The sequence below is a fragment of the Syngnathoides biaculeatus genome, chromosome 7, assembly GCF_019802595.1.
Source record: "Syngnathoides biaculeatus isolate LvHL_M chromosome 7, ASM1980259v1, whole genome shotgun sequence".
Lineage (NCBI taxonomy): Eukaryota > Metazoa > Chordata > Actinopteri > Syngnathiformes > Syngnathidae > Syngnathoides > Syngnathoides biaculeatus.
Window position 1 is genome coordinate 21369050 of NC_084646.1, and position 21299 is coordinate 21390348.

Here is a 21299-nt window from a genome sequence, read left to right on the forward strand (position 1 = left end):
GTTCAGTGTGGCAATTTTATGGCATGAGATTTAAAAAGACTTGAGGCTTTTATTACTCCCAGAGGTGCGTCAACATCGTATTGAGCAAAGGTTATGAATACTACACTTAATTTTTTTTTTTTTAATACACAAGGGTGTATACATGTGTACCACTATATTATCTCAGTTGCTTATCTTTCCATCCCCACTTGAAAAATCTTAAAATGACATGTCAACATTTGGTTATTGAAATGTTGCACTAACTTGAATTCAGTACTAAGTGAAGGACATGAGTCAGACGCTATTCATTAGGTTGAGTATTTGCAATGCTTGTAAATATAATTAAACCCAGGTACATGATATTAGTTACACTACATTTTGCTGGAATGTTGGACCCAAATATCAAGTCAGGCTTATGTTGAAAGCAAGATTCTAATTGTTAATGTCTAAAGGGCTATTCCCTGCAACATAAGTGGTCCACCCCTTTGGAAGCTAATCAAAAAATATACCGGAGGAGGTTGCAAGCTAGGCAAGTGTTTTTTTTCCTCTTTTTAGTGTTGTCATTATGTGATGCTAGAAATGATTTTATTTTCCAATGGCCTGGCTATGATCAAAAGGCCAGCCTCTTAAAAGAAATCTCTAATTTGATAATTATGCCTTGGACCTCATCAGCATTTCAGATGAAATGGAGCGAGACAGGTCATTTTGAGTTTGAAGAGACACTAATTTGATTGAAATTCTAACTGGGAGCACCAGGAAATAGATGTTGCCATGTTCTATGTAAGAATACCCTCACCCAAGCCCCTCGCTCGTATTGTTGCGGTACTTTTGTATTTGCGTGTTTTTGTTTTTTTAATTGGTGCTTACTTTGTTACTTCCAAATGGCCACTTGGGATGTTATAGACTTTTGGGGAATGGAAAATTGAACAGTGGGAAAGAAACTCCTGTGAGATTTGACGATTAACCATATCCTAAAATTTAGGAACTAAATTGCTGTCTCACTTGAAATGTAGCAGATGAATACGATGAACACCATTAAATTGTCCCACAAGTGTCTTTTTAGAGGGAAATAGTATAGAAATAGAAATATATATATAGAAATAGTATTGAAATAGTTTGCATATGCATTAGAGACTACTTTTCTCACTTCATATTTACATTTATTTCATATTAAAAAGTAATTGCATACTACGAAAAATATATTTGGGGGTTTAGAAACAAACAAAAAACACTTATTTGGTGTAATGTTTTATGCAGAGGAATGCTGCACTAGATTGTGGGGAAAAAAAAAAAAACTTTGTGCAACATAAAATACTGAGTCCATTGAAATGTGAATTTGGAGTAAAAATAACATCCATCCATTTCCTGAGGTGCTTATCCTCACAAGGGTTGCTGGAGCCTATCCCAGCTGTCAATGGGCAGGAAGCGGGATACACCCTGAACTGGTTGCCAGCCAATCACAGGGTCACATCGAGACAAACAGCCGCACTCGCAATCACACCTAGGGGCAATTTAGAGTGGCCAATTAGTGTTGCATGTTTTTGGGATGTGGGAGAAAACCAATGCAGACACGGGGAGAACGTGCAAACTCCACAGAAGAGGGACTGGAATTAAACCCGGGACCTCAGAACTGTGAGGCCAACGCTTTCTAGCTGACACGAAGGAGCAACGAGCTACCTTCCTGGAGGTAAAACTAATAGAAACAAACGAGTCCACTTGAGGGCGGTCCCGTCATGTAACGTAACTTCCTGCTTCTTCTCGAAAACAAATCCCTTGAGAAGATTTTCATGGCGGGAGTTACAAAAAGTCATATACGCCAAAATCATGTTTTGTGGTGAAAAAAACGCATGGGTCCATGTCGAATGCCGTTTTTTCATTAATATACTAAAAATCATGCATTTCATGCAAGTGGTCCTTTAATTATTCATGTGGTACCTAATAATTTTTGTTTTTTCCATACCTTTATTTTAAAATATTATTTGATTAGATTTCAGTTGTGCAACTGGTTGGAGCGTTGCCCTCACAGTTCTGAAGTCTGGGGTTTAAATCCCTTGTGTGGAATTTGCGTGTTGTCCCCGTGCCTGTGTGGGTTTTCTCTGGGCACTCCCATTTATTCCCATATCCCCAAAAAAATGCATTAACTGGAGACTCTAAATTGGCGTTAGATTGTGAGTCTGACTGTTGTTTGTTTTTATGTGTCCTGCGATTGGATGGTAACCAGTTCAGGGTGTATCCCGCCTCCTGCCCGATGAAAGCTGGGATGGGCTCCAGCACTCCCGCAACCCTTGTCAGGATAAGCGACTAAGAAAATGGATGGATAATTATATCTCATCAAAGAACTTCTCAATGTTTAAGCATCAGTCTTTAGGAAGAAATGAATTGCTGAGCTTTTAACTTCACTTGGTGGTTTTAATATTTTTTTTCACTGAGGGTAATAATCACCAGGCCACAAAGGTTGACAGACAACATGATCCCATTGTCAGTGCTAGCCCAGCCACACTCCCACATATATGCAAAAGACCAGAATCGAGTTCATTTAAAGTGTAAAGGCACTGTGACTTTCACAGTCAGTGTCAAAGGCTCCCACGTCCAAGTGCAACACTGATGGCAACGAAGTACGGCCATCCCATATTTTGAAGTAGTGATGGAAGACCCCAGAAGGAATTTGAGGCTCTCCCCACAGAGTGTACCACAACTCTGCGATAATTTATGTATATTTCATTGTTGGAAAAAAAAACACTAACATTGCTTAGTTTGGCAAGGAGGTAACAGTAACATTAAAAAAAAAAAAAAAAAAAAAAAAAGGGAATCCCGTACTAATTTCACAGCAGCACTTTGGAGTTTAAACTAATTTTGTGAGCTTTCTAGTTCCAGGAAGAGCGCTTTGAAGTGTATTTCAGGCTGAGCAGGGAGCTTTGAAAGGCAAATTGAAAAGAAATGTTGCGGTATATGATTTTTCTATTGGCCCAAAGTTCATGATCGTGGCGACACCACAGTTATTCTGCCTTCCTCCATTTTCCTGTTGCCGTCCGCTAAAGAAAGCACTTAGAAATCATTGTGCCAACGCTTTTTGACGTCACCATGCCAATGCTCCAGAATAAAGCATTTTTTTCTATTAATGATGCGATGCTGAGCGTCAGACACCCTCTGCATTGATGCGACACTCAGCGTCACGTCAAAATTTGTTAACGCTCCCTCAGCACACGCACAATGAATGGAAACGTTAAGAGCGCTTTGCCAAGTGGTGTGAAAGAGCCTTAGCAGCTCTACTTTGAGCCAGAACACGATGCCCGCCTGCTCCAAATGAGAGTCCGCACGCACACATATGCACGTGGGATTTGAACCCCGGTACTCAGAACTGTAGACCGGCCCCACTCGATAGTGTGCTTGAATTGCCATTCTCTGATAAACTGGGCTATATACATCACTAAACCTCCTGCGTCAAATTTTAGAGAATATCTAATTTCTTGCACATCGATATTATTGATTAGTCTCCATGTGGGACTGATATTTTTACAAAGGATTGACTCAGCTAAAGTGTTTAAAATGGTTTGTGTCTATTTCACAGTGCAATCTTAATAGATTTTCATAAATGTTGTTTTTTATCTTTTGGAGATGTGAGGATTCTATGCAATGCCAGTGATAGTCTTCCTGTCTTAATACAGACTGCCATCAAGTTTTGATACACAGTCACCTCTAGTTTTGTGCGTTCACCTTCTTATTATGGCTTACGAGTTCACTCATCCACATCAGGACTGCTACGCCAAATGTTTTGACACTTTAAACATCTCAACAGGCATCCAAAGCTATCACTGCTTGTCACATTTGTCCATCCTTTCCCCCCCAGCATTATCTCACGACCATCCAGCTTTGTCCATGGTGGCCTGAAATGCCGCTGCCGTCACTGCTGGGACGCAGTGTAAAATGAACTTAAGCCATATTAAAAATCCATCTATTTTCTAAGACTCTTATCCTCTCATGGGTCGCGGGGGTGCTGGAGCCTATCTCAACTAAACTCGGGGAGGAGGCTGGGTACACTCTGAACTGGTTGCCAGCTAATTGCAGAGCACCATAAACAATGAAAGTTCAAATGCTAATAGCTACAGACAGTAGACAGTGCCTAAAATCATCAGCAAAAATAAAAAAAAATAATCGCCACCCATACACCTTTCTTTTCTTTCAGCTCTTATATGCTTTTACTTAAGAAAGAAAGAATAATTCAAAATAAATCACACTGCTGTTTCTTTTCGTTATTCACGATTAATTAGTATATAGCCTCAGACTATGAAAGGCGCGTCACAGAAATCATTGTACATGTATTTAATCAGAATGCACTTTGAGACCTATGCCCTGGCAGGCTCAAATACTGAACTTTTTATGCGAAGAATTTCAATTACATCTCAAATGGATGCCTAGGACTATGCATATAAGAAGTCATTAATCCTCATTCAGTTAGTCTCAGGAGAAGCCCGAGGTTTTACAGATGAGACGAGCACAGTCCTTCACTCCCATAGATCAGGATGCTGAGCTCCACAGCTCCAAAACCAGGCCAATATCAGAAAACTATCAACGCTTAGAACAAGATTGTTTCACAAGGAATGAGAACTTGTTGTGTGTGTGTGTGTCCCCACCGCTTATGTCCGCTTGTTTAATGCTTTTGGAACGTAGTAAAGGCTCATTAGTGTCACCATTTTTATTTTTAGTATCATTCCTTTTCATAAGGCTAATGTAAACTACATATTCATTTTCCCGCTGTCATTGGAATGGGGGAATGTGTTCGAGATTCATTGTGATTCACATCGCTCCTGTGTGATATGTTTATGCATGAGCAAAGCTGACAAAGTTGTCAAAGTGACCATATCATGTACTCTGTGCATTAAGTAGCTTTTTTATAGCTTGAGGATGAAATGAATTCATGAAACATGTTTGCATATTTCCCTACAAAACAGTAATAAATGTTAGTGCTATAATCTGGTATCAAAGCAATGAAGTGAAAGGTCCATACATACACAGGCATAGACTAAAGAAATAATATAATGATATATCTTGTAGTGTAATGCATTGCCTGCAGAATATCAATATCTATATTTGAATTTTTCTATCATAAATAATATTGGGAGTGTGATGAAATGCAGCGAACATGACATAAAATATATATAATTCTTCATTCAGCAATAAAAGCAGACATTCAACCTACAGGTTGTAAACAAAAACATGGTCATGATGTTCTGTAAAAATACAGTTGCATTCAATGCAAAGCCAAATGCTTTGTTCAATGCAACCAACTCACCTCTGTTCCAATATAGTCTCTAATATTATATTAATAACATTTATACACAGAGCAATGATGACTTCAGCATCTTGGAAAAAAAGTGGGGAAAGCAAACTATAATAGACTTTTCAATGATGCCTGTGAGAAGACAATTGTGATCTATGTACCTGCTAAATCAACAGAACAAAGTTATTGATCTGGAATGTCCAGTTTGTCAATTGAATTTTGCATCCCCTTAGTCATGAAGATTACTTGCTTGGTGGATTGATGCAGTTATCATTATTTCACCTTGTACAACAAGGTGGAAATGTACATATTGGGAATTTTTGAAAGTTACACTCAGGCTAAATGTTGTTGCTATTGGAGTGCAGTGTAGATTTCTGAGTTTTTTTTTTTTTTTCATTTGGTGTGAGATCCTGTCCTACTCAATGTCATATTCACAATAGCCATGCAATTGACTCGCAAGCAGTTCATTTTATAATTTGCAGCTACTTTCCTTTTTCCACTGAATGTCTTTCAGTGTGGCTGATATCTTTCAGCTAGAATTAAAAAAAAGATGAATAAATACAGCACAATCAATGTCCACTTGTAACACTAGAAGTTAATTTGTAGCTGTGTCACTTCTCTGAAGCAATTGAGGGACTCTTGCCTTGCAGTACTAGTGTGTTGCGACTAGGCTTGCAGTGGCTTTTTCTGAAACGGCCCAGAGTCTGAAGAAAAAGGCTGTCAGGAAAAGTGCAGGGAAAACCAGACACTCACCAAGCGGCTGAATTACAATTGTACATGACTGCTTGGATATTGCATATGGGGCACACATCGTTAAACACCAATACTGCCCAGCCACCCACTACGTCGGCACCTCCGTTGAACGTTCAAGTATGTCCCAGTTATCAGAAATTAACACTTATAATGCTGTTAGGCCATGCTGATCTGTGTAAAATGCTTCAAGTCTGCTTGCACTGTAATGTATCTGTATCTGGTCACTCTTTGGAAATGGCAGATTTCTTCCTGGCTTAATGCTGAATCATGAAAGTTGGTATGGGGGTAGTTCAATTAAATTCAGACCGGCATATTCAAAGACTTAAAAAAAAAAATTGTTGTTTAATTTCACACTTGATGTGTGGGCAGACACTCCAGAGACAAGTTTTTGTGTCCAAGCAATGGCCAGGCTAACTTAGCCCCCAACAAGCAGATCTTTAACTCCTGTTTACCACTCGACTTAATCAAACAAATACACTACTCTACTGCTATACATGATTACAATTAAAATCAGAAAAATACTTTTGATACCACAGTGAGTACATGAATGCCAGATACTTTGACTTTTACTCAAGTAATATTCTACAAAGTGACTCAGTTCCTAACTTCTAGCATTGCTGTAAATATTCTCCTTGTCCCAGTCATTCAATTCTGAGATCCCATATTTTGGCTTACTCGACATCCGTATAGGCACTCTCTAACATGGACTATTAAAAGTATAACAATGTCAATTCAATTTTAAAAGACACCTTAGTATTGTCCTACAAGTGTCCAGAAATTGTCTCTGAGAAGCTAATTCTGTTTGACCCACTTTTCTTATTTGCTCAGTCCATATTTGGCTCGGACCACAATTTTAATTCATTTTCAGATGTGTACTGAGAGACCACATAACCCAAATAACAGAAGAAGTTGGTTGAGTAAAATACGGCATTGTTCAAAGCACAGCAAAAAAAACATTTTGTCAATATAATGAAGAGAATATGAAAATACTTTGATGTCAATTAGTGACAGTAGTGTTTTTAATTCTATTTTAATTATAATTTAAAACTAGATGTAAAACTAGTTGTTGCTTATCACTTTGTATAATTTTCTTCACAGATGCAACAATCGGACTCAGTGTATCGTGATCACAGGTTCAGACGTCTTCCCAGACCCTTGCCCGGGGACATACAAGTATTTGGAGGTCCAGTATGAGTGTGTGCCCTACAGTAAGTATCAGCCTGCTCTCAATTCACGTTCTTAATTGAAAAGTCACACTGAACCCCTCCCAATCACCCCAGTACTCTCCTCCTCAGTTTCTTCCTCACCATCTTGATGCATCAACATCACATTTTTGCTCCAACCTTGTCCGAATTGTCTACGCTCTTTGTGTTTCAGCACCTTTCAGTGCCCTTTTCCTCTGTCTCTTCTTCCATCTGTGTCATGCCATGAACTTTTCATGATATATGACCTGTAAAACATTTGTTGGTCCTCCTCTGTACTTGCCTGTATTATTGATGTGCTCACCATGTTTTCAGTGGGCCGACAAGCCGGGTTATGAGTTTGCAGAATGGGGGGGCAGAAGAAGTCATGCTCACTCTCCATAATGGCAAGCGAGTGTTTCATTATTTTAGTATGGAGAAGCCTGTCAGAGAAAAGCGCAAACCTTGGTGGGTTAATATACGTCAATAAAGCAGTTGTGGGGGCATGCTAACAGATGTTTCATTGTGTAAGAAAGCTGAACGGCTGCACTCATAAGTCAGGAAGATAATATTTCCTATGAAGAAGTATTGGCTGCTTTTTGTCTACTCCCTAGCAGCAAATATTCATTGCCATTTTAGCTCCCAAACAAAATTCAGATTGCCCTTTGCATTAAAAATCCCCTTTTGTCCTTTGAGCTGCCGTGTTCATTTGCAATTTTTGAAGAATATTCCCCCAAGTAACCTTTACAACCTGATTAACCACATAGATTTACATTAATTGCCAGACTCGCTAATCAGGTGGAACTGGAATAATTACAGTGCAAATGATGAGAAGATGATATTTGATGACACTTCATTCATCCCATCATTCAGTTTTGGATAAAACAACTATAGAAATGCATGACTTTACAATGTTATCCTTGTTAATTTGTGCTAGTATACCTGTCTAAGATGCCCATTAGTGTGGATTCATATTGCACTGGTGAAGATCATTAGTTCGGGAATGTCTTGACAACACAAAGGTCAACCTCTTCAAGGCTTAAGGAGCCCTATTGTTAAAAAGAGTAAGCAATAAAGAATGGGGTTCTAGCAGTTCAAATCCGATATGTTTCACCTAAACATCTATTTCTCGCTTGCCTCATTATTACGTATCGATTATGTCCTACTGTGCCACCTTAGGCTTGAACAGAGGGATTTGGCTGAAGGTCCACTCTCCAGGCCCACTGTTGACTTAAGGCTCTTTCATGCTTCAAGGATGCAGTCAAGACTGCTCTAATATGGGGGAATATACCCCTCTAATGAGGGGTTGTATATAGGGGCAAAGTTTAAATGAAATAAAAGGAATCTTTTCATTCTCAACAGTTTCAGTCTGTGCATGTCTGTAGCGCCATGTTTTTGCCTCTCAAAGGTCCATGCCCAACCAGAATAGGAGCAAGAACACAGAATGTATCCTATCGCAACTGTCCTGGTAAGTCTTTAGCGTTATCCCAGTATGAGCATCCACCCCCCTACTACCCCCCCGCGCCCCCGACCCCACAACTCGTCTGCACAAGCCCAACTTTACCCACTCCAGTCCGACTCCTGTTTTGTGAATTGTAAATCATTTTGTTACTCTCCTCAAACCAATCCTCTGTTTCCTAATGTACACACACACGCACACAACACGCAAATTTGTATTTGCATGTCTGTAGGGATGCAGTCTCGCACATCTAACTGGCAAGATTGTGATTGTAAAACATATTTTGCCAACACATGTAATAATTGTGGCAATGCTGATATGTTCTAAAATTGTAATCAACTCTAAACAAAGGCAGCCCAAAACAATTAATGTAAATGCTAGTATTGCAGATGTTTCACCATAACAGAAGAGAATTTCTTCACAAAAAAATGTTTTTTGGACAGCCCGTGTTCCATGCCTTTCTGAAGGATTTACTGATAACTTCTGAAACACATTGGATTTCAAACTTCATGGCCCGACAAATTCTTTTCTGGTGGACTGATTGTCCTCCGATTTGTTTAGACAACTGATTAATCAAGGTCAATTTTGACTGTCTGAACTTTCATTCAATTCCAAGTTAACTGCTGTTAGTATTAAAATTTCAAAGTAAAAGCACAGTCGCTGCAAAATATTTTTTTTGAAAAACATTTAATAGAATATAATAAACTGAACCCAAAGACAACTTTTTCTGCCAAGTACCACCTGAGAAAATAGATGATATCTGTCCAAGTGCCTCCATATTGACCAAAATTCAACTACAGTACCTAGCCCTAAGTTATCAAGAACAAAGAAGAGCTTTTATTCTTAAACATTTTATTTTTGTAAGCCACTCTAATTACTGTATGCACACTCCTTAAACATGGAAACATTTGAAAGACTGTGCTTAAAAAATGAATATGTCAAAATGTGTTGCACATAAAAGTGCAATAAAAACTGGATGTAGATAAATGTTTAAAAATGCTTCCCTTGTGCATAACTATATACTGTATCTCTCTCTCTCTTTATATATATATATATATATATATATATATATATATATATATATATATATAAGTGCCCTCTGTAATTATTGGCAACCCTGGTTAAGATGTGTTAAGATGTGTTTTTTAGCTTTTTTTTTCCTAAATAATATGGGACCTTAAAGGAAAAAAAAGAGAAAAATCCACCCTTCGATACAAGTACATTTATTCAGTGGAGGAAAAAATCCCACATAAAGAAATAATTATTTGACATCAAATAATGTGTGTCACTATTATTAGCACCCCTGGTGTTAATACTTTGTACAACCCCCTTTTGCCAACAAAACAGGACCTAATCTTCTCCTATAATGTTTCAGAAGATGGGAAAAGAAAGAAGGATCTTCAGCCATTCCTCTTTGCAGAATCTCTCTAAATCATCCAGAGACCTGGGTCCTCTCCTCTTCAGCTCACCCTACAGGTTTTCAATGGGGTTGAGGTCTGGGAACTGAGATGACCATGGGAGCAGCTTGATTTTGTGTCTGGTGAACCGTTTCTGTGTAGATTTGGCCATATGTTTAGGGTCATTGTCTTGCTGAAAGACCCAGTGACGACCCATCTTCAGCGTTCGGGCAGAGGGCAACAGATTTTGATTTAAAATGTCCTGGTATTTCAAAGCATTCATGATGCCATGCACCCTAACAAGGTTCCCAGGGCCTTTGGAAGCGAAACAGCCCCGCAGCATCGCTGACCCACCCCCATACTTCACAGTGGGTATAAGTGCTTTTCAGCATGTGCGTCTTTTGTGGCACGCCAGACCCACTTAGAGTGTTTGTTGCCAAAAAGCTCAATCTTGGTCTCATCTGACCAAAGCACACGGTCCCAGTTAAAGCCCCAATAACAGTTGCCGAACTCATGATGTTTGCGTTTATGATTTGAGTGAGGAAAGGTTTTCTCCATGCATGCCTCCCAAACAGCTTGTTGGCGTGTAGAGAGCGCCTGATGGTTGATTTGGAGACTTTGTGACCCTAGGATGCTACCATTTGTTGTAATTCTGTAACAGTGAGCTTTGGAGATGTTTTGATTTCTCTTACCATCTGCCTCACTCATATGCTGTGTTCCTTTGTCTTTCCCATGTTTAAGAGTGGATAAGAGAAATGGCCTCTGTGTCATGTCATATTTATACCCCAGGGAAACAGGAAGTGATGGATTACTAATTAAATGTTCCTACATACTCTGGTAAACGCTGTTAACTACTGTACTGACAGAAATGCTTCAATTATATTTATTTCCTGGGAATTGTTAAGGGTGCCAATAATTGTGGAACAGGTTATTTAATAACAAATAATAATTTTTTAGTCAGGGATTTTTTTATTTTCTTACAATTCATTTGAGTTGGTTACATTTTCCAAAAAAAATTTCAGTGTGACAGTATTCTTCTGCAATAAACACTGAATTTATTTTCAGGCTTTTAACACAATTATGGAGGGCACTGTGTGTGTGTGTGGTGTGTGTGTGTGTGTGTGTTGTGTGTGTGTGTGTGTGTGTGTGGTGTGTGTGTGTGTATATATATATATATGATATGTTTGATTGTATTGCCAAAACACGTTTTACATTTTTGTCCATTTTATTTGTATTTACTATGGTGACTTTATTTTTTGAGGGGCCTCATACCTCTTGTCGTTGATGTTGCAGACTGAGCATCGCTGCCCTAACATCCCACTTTTTACATTAATAATTGTCATGCAAGTCAAGTCTAACTTTGATAACCTCTGTTAATAATGTGTTAAAACACCAATAGATTAACCTCAATTGAATAGTGTTGGAATCTTTAGGTTCAACAGCCTTTGTTAAACGTTTTTTGTGTGAGATTAGCCAAAGACGGTCACAAAGTATTTGCAAAATTTAACTACATTTAGAGCGAATAAAAGATACTAAGTTGGCCTAAAAAGGATCGAGTGGCATACAGTTCTTGGCTGTTTGTAGACAAGGCAGATCTCATGCCAAATATCGAGATTTGTGATTAAAACATTACAGTGGCTCAGAGGCTTAGAGTCCCCTGGATTTGCTGGGATACAAGACCTGAGAAGTTGATTTACAAGACAACATATTAAATCCTCATTAAGCTGATCAACGGCGGGCCTGGACACAGTGTCCTCATTTCTACTATATGTAGAACCGACCATCCCTCAAAAGCTTTCTCCACTGAACTTTTGGTCTGAAAAAGGTCGTAATGATGTTTTTGGCTTTGGGGCTGACTCTATATAATTGAGTTTTGAATTGAAAATTTGAATCATCACACACGGAATTTGGGGATTTTTTGTTTATGTGCAAATGGCCTTTTTAGCACTTTTCCACGATTTAATTAGTTTGGCTGAATGATTTGGGCTGCGTGCCCTGATTAGTGACATTATTTTCCAGCCAAGGAAACATTTGCCTCCGTACATTTGTACTTCGCCTGGCACTGAGTCACTCACTCGTTTGGCTCTAATACTTGCTTGATTAGACAACATAAAACAAAATCTAAAGCTAAAGATAAATACAACTGAACTCTGCATACGATTTTGAAATGGCAAGAGCATCCCTACTATTGACATCTCTGATACTCAATCCTAAAAAAACTTTGGTGTCATTTGCTAAGTACCTAAACAGAAATGTTATTCCAATGGAACCAATGGTTCATTGTAGAAAATCCTGTATTTTTGAATCTGTTTAATTGATACTCTGGTATTTTGTTATGTGGTGGTATTTTCATGTTGATATACTGTATGAATAAATAACTCTTTTGCTACTTCAGTGGCTAATGGATGTAGTTTAGGATTGAGGGCTTGGTGTGGGAGGGGAGTGCCTCATGTTTCATTATCGTTTCAGTAAAAGTGACTGTCTTCCTTTCCCCCTGTGCAATCTGCAGGAAATCGCCATGGCTACCAGATTCCCCCTTTCCATCTGCTGATTTCTGATCACACTGATTTGTTATTTCCTCGCTATATTTGGGACTAACCATGTCAGAGCTCCTGTTATGTATCCACTTTGCATTCCAGATTTTCTTTTTTCTGTCATCTTATCAGTTTGACGTTGCTGGAGAGAGTTTTTACAAGATGAATGTTTTTTATTTACTTGCTCTGCTTCTCTCGCTTTTTACAGTATTCTTGGTTTTGAACCACTGCTTTTCCCAGCAGAATGACAGATCCTGGCAAATTGATTTGTTTTACCACTCAAACACTAAATCCTGCCTCCTCGTGTCAAAATATGAAGTTCTATTTCAGCTAGATTTCAGTTCTGAAATATGTCACCTTCCAAAAGAAATGTTTCTATTCTTTGTGAAGTATCTCCACAAAAAGTCAAATTTGTGTTTGCATCAACCTATCTAATGATTAACTGGAATTCCAGACTTTTCAGAGTCCCCACAATTTCATATTTTGGCACAAACTGCAAATTTCATAATTAGTTGAAAACAGAATAAATCAGACTAAATATGTGGTGATGTGGATTTCCTAATACATTTCCTCAACTACCTTTACATTGAAGAGATTTCCTTGTGTATTTTTGTAGTTTATTAGCATTATTCGTAAGCATTGATTGAATCTTCCAAATTTGTAGGACTTTTATTAGGATTTGTATTCTCATAAACAAGATGGAGCAGCAATGTTGCTGTATTAATAGTGTATACAACAATTTGACTCATGTAGAAGCCCATAACCTAACAATGTAACAGGCCATAACTTAATAATAGCCCAGAATGCAATAAATGGAGGACAAAATGTGACCTTTACTTGGGCCCCTCTATTGGTCTGTATGGCCAAACAGGTGCTCAAGAGGGTCAGAGGGAAATGACTTGGGGTTGGGCTCACAGGGGCTGGAGAAGGGCAGTTGTGACAAAAACTGACTTGGACCTGAAAAACTAGGAAAGGAGCCGTAAAAATCAAGATCGAAAGAAAAAAAAGAAAAAATCAAGAAAGATGTTGTAGTCAGAATTGGACAACTGGATAGCTAAACTGGAGCCATCTTCATAATTGTAAAAATCTGACCGAGCATGGTAAATAAGGGGGGTAACACAGGTGAAAAGGATGGAGAGGACAGAAGGACACGATTTACTTGAGGAGAGTAGGTATTGTTGCCTGGCTGAGGGCGCTGGGAGGCAGAATGTCATCATGACTGTACTCTTCCCGATGGGTCGTGTTTTGGTCAGTCCATTCTGTCACGGTTTGGGCTTGAGGATGTGAAGAAGGCAAGGCAAAGACGTGGATGACCCAAGTGGAGGAAAGAAGGGAGGCAACACAGGAGTACAGGAGTCTGAAAAAATCATATTTAATGTCCAAAACAGACAAACTAAACAGTACAACATCCAGCAATAAATGTAACATAGAAAACCTTAAATTAGCCCAAACTGGAAACAAGACATGATATGGCACAGTTTTTTTTTTTTTTTTTTTTTAATCACAGAGTGACACAACACCTCAATTGAACTATAGTTATCTGGAGACATTGCTTGATATAATTGTGTCATCAGCATAGCTCTCACAGTCAAAATTAAAATTCGGAAGAATTTGACACAAGGTTAGCTTAGACAAATACATGGAGAGAGGGAGAGCGAAAGAGACAGGCGGAGATAGAGTATTGATGATTACTGTTACATTTAAAATGAAAACGTTATATACATTTATAATAATATACCATTCCTTTATGGGTTCAGTGATTACATTTGTAATTATATATATATTTTTAATAGGCCAATAATGTATTAATCAGCCAATGTCATAGTTAGTAACCTCTGATTACATTATTGGCTAACAGTTACGTTTCAGGTTCAAGAGTTTTTTATTGGCCCATTATAACATTATGGGCTTGTTAGATTTTAAAAAGGGCAAATTTTTATTACATTATGGGCCATTATTGTAATATGGGCTTCTACTAAGTATTTTTTGTGTTTTTTTCCAATTTGATTTTACCTTTTAATTTCAATTTTTACACAAGTATTGATAGTTGGGATGAATGTGGTAATTGATTAATTACTCATTCTCTCATGTGTGTAATAGATTGTTTTTTTGTGTTTTTAAGTTTTTCAGCCTAATCAAGTGCACTATATGGCACAACTTCCATAAACTGTAGTTTTAAGAAGACCATCTCAGTCACTCACATTTGACGAGTGCAATCGCGCTTGCAAATCTGTACAGTCGAGCACGAAAAATCCCACGCGTAAGATTTGTTACGAGTAGAAAAAATGGATATTGAAAGACGTTGCTTATTTTGTGCATTCTTGACATTAATTTACATGTTTATTTCATAAAAGTTGTTAACCAAACAAGCCTGCCCCTAAACAATCACTATTCACCCGGAGACACGAAATGCAAGTGAACCATACAGAGCATGTTCGGAAGTGATGCCAAAAGCACATGTTCTGAGCTGCTTCACGTACTGCGAGCGCATTTACATCGAAAGTCGTCAACATCATGAGCCATGTCAAAAGAAATTCAGTTACACCAGGTTGGTTGATCGTGTGACGTCGTGCCCCCCGCCACCCCCCAAAAAAGAGGTTACACTACCATCCACCTCGTCGCTTGATTCAGGTATGGCCAATTTGTCACGCGCACACACTTAAAGGCGCGTTTTAGCAAGACGCCCTCCTATTTACGGCAGTCATGGCAATGCACATGAGAACCCGGCCATTCCCCGCCCCGCTGGTCAATTGCGAGAGGCTGGCTCCTTGAAAAGTAGATAGTAAGTAAGTAAGTTTCTTTCGGCTTATCCCGTTAGGGGTCGCCACAGCGTTACATCTCAGATAAAACGCTCTTATTTGTTTGGCACAGTTTTTACGCCGGATCTTGGGGGGGTAAAAATCTGGGTACCCCTGAGTTACATTGAAAACATTTCTGGGAGATAACACAGGTAATGTTTCAGTATCTAACTATAATAAGTATGTGATTGTGGTTTACTTTGACTTGATCTAACTTCTAATGTTAGACTAGTCTGTCCATATATCTAAAAGCGAACGGTCATTTTCCTGTGGTACTCGTTATCTTGAAGTTGAAAACTTTTCCCCTCTACATGCTTTAGGAAGATATAGATCATCTACTGCTAGCTTCACGATTGCCAACAGGAACGTTTGTTACAATGTATCGCTAGCTTGTTGCTACTATGTTGAACTAAACTTTCAGTATTTTCAAAACATTGCGAGTATAGACCGTTCGTGTTTATTCCGTGACAGGCAAGTCCATTTAACTTTTCCTCAGATAAAGTTTGTCAGATCAAGAATTCTTTTGATGAAAAATTTTAAATACCGTTTTATATCATGTTCTACTAATATCAGTTGAAATTGGAGATTATCATTTATTACTTTGAAATTTTGGTTTTCTAGTTTAGTTATGTATTTGTTTATTTTATTTTTATTTTACAGTTATGTTATATTAATCCAGTAAATTATTTTAAAGTTTTGAGATTGCATCCCTAATCACACCCACAAATTTATCTACGGGCATGACTGGTGGACCACACCTGTAACTTTATTTCTGCGAGCGTGACTGACCACACCTGTACATTTTTCAAATGTGAGTGACTTCCATCTAACGTGATATCTATGCTACATCTACAGCAAGTCTTCAAGGGAGCATTATATAATCACTGATATTTACTTTCCTCGGAAGTTGATCAATGAAACTAGTCAAATGTCTATCTACAGTTGAAAAACACTAAAATATGGCAATAAAAATAATTTTTCAGCCTGACCTAGACTTTGGACTGAAGGAATATTTTTGAGGAATATGCAATTATGCAATGTACAATAATATTCAGGTTGATATTGGATATTTGATTCTTACAGTTACAGTTAACACAAAAAGAACAACAACAGGATGGTTCCAAATGCAGTGAATATTTGAAGATGTATCGTAATTTCTCCTGTGCAATATGTGCCTATGTATAATACCCACACCCAAAGTTGACCGCAAAATTGTAGAAAACCCTTCCAACAATGTGTAATGCTTTTTTTAATGCATAATATTTCTTCCACTCATATGATCGAAACATGAAATCCATCCATCCATTTTCTCAGCCACTTATCCTTACAAGTGTTCCGGGCAAAACATGAAATATTATTTGTATTTCTATTTCAAAATACAGTGGAACCTCAGAATTTGAACATCTCAATAGTTGTACAAATCGGTTTTCGTCCCAAAAATGTCTCGATTTTTGCCCCAATTCCCGGTTTGCCAATATCCATCCAAAGCAAAATCCATGTAGAACAGATAGCCAGCTCAAGCGGAGAAATGCCTTATGCGCACGGGATGGTGAAAAGCCGCTGCTTACTTGGAGAAATGCAGTCACTTATTCCACGCTGGTGGTATGAGAACGTACTTTCGCTCGTACTTCTCCAGATTTTGTTATTTTTCCAGTATTCTCTTTGCCACAGGCCAAAAGAAAGACAGCAGTGCTACCAGCAGTGAAGGAAGCGGAATGTTGACCGAACCACAGTGGATCTAAATATGGAAATGTGTTTGTTACGGCTCTTGCTAACTAGCGTCGTATGGCCAAGGCCTAAAGAATAAAAATTGAATAAATGGGCAGCTAGTGTTGCCAAAGGAGTGACTAGCATTACAAAGCAAAGTCAACAAATAACAGAAGAAATTGATTGCTTGAAATGCTTTAAGTTTTTGCATTTTTAATTGTTTAAATGGAGGGTGAACATATTTTATATAAATAGGTATTAAAATACCAATTTACTATTTCGAGGTTGGAGGTATTTGGAGGTTGAAATAGATTAAACTCATTAACATTATTTCCTATGGAAAAATATGTCCCGGAAGTTGAATAACTCAGTTTTTGAACACTTCACATGAACAAATTATGTTTAAATTCTAAGGTTCCACTGTAATTATTCTGAAGTTAAGTGCCTTGTTTGAGCGTGTAATAATTTTCCTCATACCTTCAGTATGTATAACGTGCACTATTGACATTTGACAATTTTTTGGGTTAAAAAAATGTATATTACACATGAGAAATTACGGTAATTTGCAATGGTATGCACAGTATACAGGCTGCAACTGGTTAGCACATCTGCCTCAGTTCAGAGGACTCTCGTTCAAATCTGAATAAAAATTTGGTAATTGAGTGACCGAGAATATCCACTAATGACCTGCTTCTTCTTTTTGTATTTCCATTCTGACACCTGTACTTTTTTCAGCAACACTTAACAGTGATGGGTGGATTTTTTTCTTCTTCTTTTCAAAATAACTAGTCATTTAGTGCATTGAATTAACTATTATGGTGAAAATTAACATTTGTAAGTATAAATTGCACTTTAAAGGGGAGTTTGCAATTAAAAATAATCATACTTTTTGAAGCAGGAGTTTTGTTGTAGTAGTAGTTGCAGGCACAGATACTAGTATTACTATAACAGGTAATATTATCTATTTGAAGTTGTATTTTTTTTTTTTTTTGTGAGGCTGCAGGGATATGCCCGTAGTGAGTGTGTCTGCGTGTGTGCAACAAATGATTCCCTCTCCTCTGTGATTTTTCCTCAGTTGGGGTAGTTTCTTATAATATAAAATTAAAGGCACAAGATGGGAGCAGACGCTGTAGATTTTTTTCTTTTTTTTTACAGATCATATAGACTAGGCTTTTCTGGTCTATGATATTTTTAGACCGATCACTAAACTGCAAGTTTGAAAAACCAATAACCGATCACCATTCCGTCTATCTAAATGACTTATTTACTGTACACACTTTTATACTGTGTACTGAGTATCTTCAAAACTATATTCTAATTCACTTATTATCAGCCAGTGTCATGAGCAATATTTATGTGTCATGGGAAATTATCAAATTTTATTTAAATGGTTGAAAAATATATTAATTTACAATAATGTATTGTTGTACCTCTATTTACACCAGTGAGGGATAGTGACAGACAGAATAAATGTATGTTCTTCTATTAGATTACAGCAAGTACATACATTAATTACTGTGTATCATATGTATTAGTTTGTTGCCGTGCATTTTTGCCTTTGCTCCATAAAGTTTGGAAATTACCGCTCTAGTAAGGTCACGTATTCTCATCAGTCAGGTCAAACCAACATGACAGAAATGAAAGGTGCAAGGATGGTAACTTACTGTAATTGAATTATTTTATTGTAATTAAATTACTTCACACACACCAAAACTTTAGAGGATAATTCGACATAATGGTGGCATGTTTATCTATAACATTTGGTAGGCTACAGAACGTTTTTGTTACCTGGTTTTGAGACTGACCATTTTAAAATTACGTGAACATACCTTAAATCTGAATTTTTCCCAGCAAAGGTGACCACCGTAGCACTTTTTTCTCCATTTGGATCTGGTAATACACACATCGCAGTCTCGTCGTCATCTTAAGAAGTGTATCTTGTCACGTTTGAGTTGACAAGATAAAGCCCTGTAATCGTACAAGACTGGATGGAAGATTTTATTGCAGTTGTCTGGCATGGTGCAATTGTGAAAGACATTTTTTTTTTGTCATCTGATCTAGGCATTCCGTGTTGTCTGACTGTCTTATTGGCTATCAGATATTTACAGTATTATGTCAAAAGCCAAATGATAAGGTTAAATACAAACTCGCCTTTGGATTCAAATATACTGTACTGTACTCGATGGCGACTTGAGTAAGTTTCTTTTGCAGATTGGATCTGTGAACTGTGACAAAGCCGATCATTATTAAATGCTAATTATCGTCCAATACCTAACAAGCCACTCGGATCGGTGGAAACTCTATTTACAGTATCTTTTACTAGTAGTACTATGAAATAATCAGTGGTAGTTATGATTGACTTGCAAATTCCAATAAAACAACAAATTCGGAATTATAATTTTCTGCATTTGAAATAAAAACTATTTAAAGAATAACATATACTACTACTCTATTAAATGCTGCCCATGAGCCCATCACTTCTGCACATATATGCTTTATCGCTTCATGGTGTTCTCCATGAAGTTTATTAAAAGAAAAAAAAAGCAGGCCACGAAGGACCCATTGTCAAAGAAGGTAACTGGCCCGGCTGCACTTTTAATAGGAGAAAGTTAATCCAATACAGTGTGACGCTGGTGTTCAGGTAGCCAGTGGGCCAGGAAGGAGGAGGTGAGCATGAATGGTCCCATTTTCCTCCAGTCTACTAGGATTTATGGCACCGACAAGCGCAAAACAGACCTGGAATTGAATGGCCAAGGTATGATGAGGGATCTTGGTTAAAGTGAAAAAAAAAAATAAATTCTGTAAGATATGGTAACTAAGACGTGTGAGTCAAAAGAGCACTCTCTCAAGGGTTCAATAGATGGTTTTCAAATAATCAGTTTGGATTTTTTAATGTATTTATTGAACTATTATTGAAGAATATTACAAAAAAAATCATTTGTGATTGACTAGTCGTTTGTTACTGTCAAAATAAATCGTAATTGGAGATTTAGAGCATGAGTCCAACCACTGCTATTAAGCCATAATGACTGTTTTAACAAACATGACAAAATGTGTATTTTTTTTTTCGCTGGGGTGGGGGGTGAATTTCAAACTCCATGTAATACTGGGTAATTCTTCTCATAACATAAATGTTATGCATTTTCAGTTTTGTCAAAACTTTTGAAACTGAACATGCCTAAGTACTCTCAAAACGTGTTAAATATCAGCAAATTTCAACAGTAATCCACCCCTCACTGTGTTTTAAATTAATTGCAATCCTTTGTCTGATCATAAAAATAGACTGTACGAGATGTTCTGCTTTGTTCGTCTCTATCAACTATGTACAGTACTTGATGTAACTCTTTCCCCTCAACAGGACCTTGGCAGTGACGTTACCTTTTTCAAACTTCACTGTTTTCTCTAATTAGGTCAACCCATCCATGTGTCAGCTGTGTCTCTATGTGTAACCATAGTGATGGATGTTAATATTAATCTCTTTTTTTCCCTCCTTCCATCCTTTTCACTCTCTCTTCCAATGCTTAAAATAGAAGTGGAGCAAAAAGGTAAATAACAGACACGATCCAAACCCTAGCTGCTTTGTTTGTCGCATCGCGTTGTAAACCTTTTGTCCCTGCCCCTATGACTTCCTTCTGAGCTACAGTGGAACATCTAAATTTAAATGGCCCTGAACTTTAACAAATATAGGTTAAATTATTTTTTGGGGGAAAGGAAAGTTGCACAAATATGTAGATTTCAAGACACGGTCATGCATGACTGTAGACAAGGTTTCCCATATGTCAAAACTGCAGCAAATGTTCTGAGATTTCTTCTATTTTTCTGCTGATACCAGACAAACAGAGGTGTACCATAGAAGATAAATTACACAAATGTTTTATGCCTCTCAAAAACAATAAGAAGAGAATACAAGTACTGTAGCTGTATTCAGTTTTCAAGCAACCACAGCTTTTGTGAAAAAAAGAAGTATGTATTGTATCTGTGTTAGGTATGGTCATTTGGTTCGTAGCCACGTTTCAGTTCAGTTTGTTGAGTACAAAGTCAACAAAATAATCTTCATTTTTCTGTTTTCCATTTATTACTGTGCTCATCTCATTTTCGTGAAAGGTGTGGGCTCACGTATTAAATTTAAACTTATTTTTCCATTTGTATTAAAGATACTACTTACAGTGATATAAAAACTACACACTTGTCTTGAAAGTGTGTCTTTGGTTTT

The 21299-nt window shown here is 37.6% G+C and overlaps 1 protein-coding gene across 9 annotated transcripts in view; it reads left to right on the forward strand.

Moving 5' to 3' along the window:
* The window catches only part of adgrl2a (adhesion G protein-coupled receptor L2a), a 132505-nt gene that overhangs the window by 63832 nt on the left and 47374 nt on the right, over positions 1-21299 (forward strand). For all 9 annotated transcript variants that reach the window (XM_061824782.1, XM_061824781.1, XM_061824784.1 and 6 more), the window contains one exon: positions 7109-7218. In XM_061824782.1, the coding sequence (XP_061680766.1) occupies positions 7109-7218 (110 nt within the window). The remainder of the gene's footprint in view (positions 1-7108; positions 7219-21299) is intronic.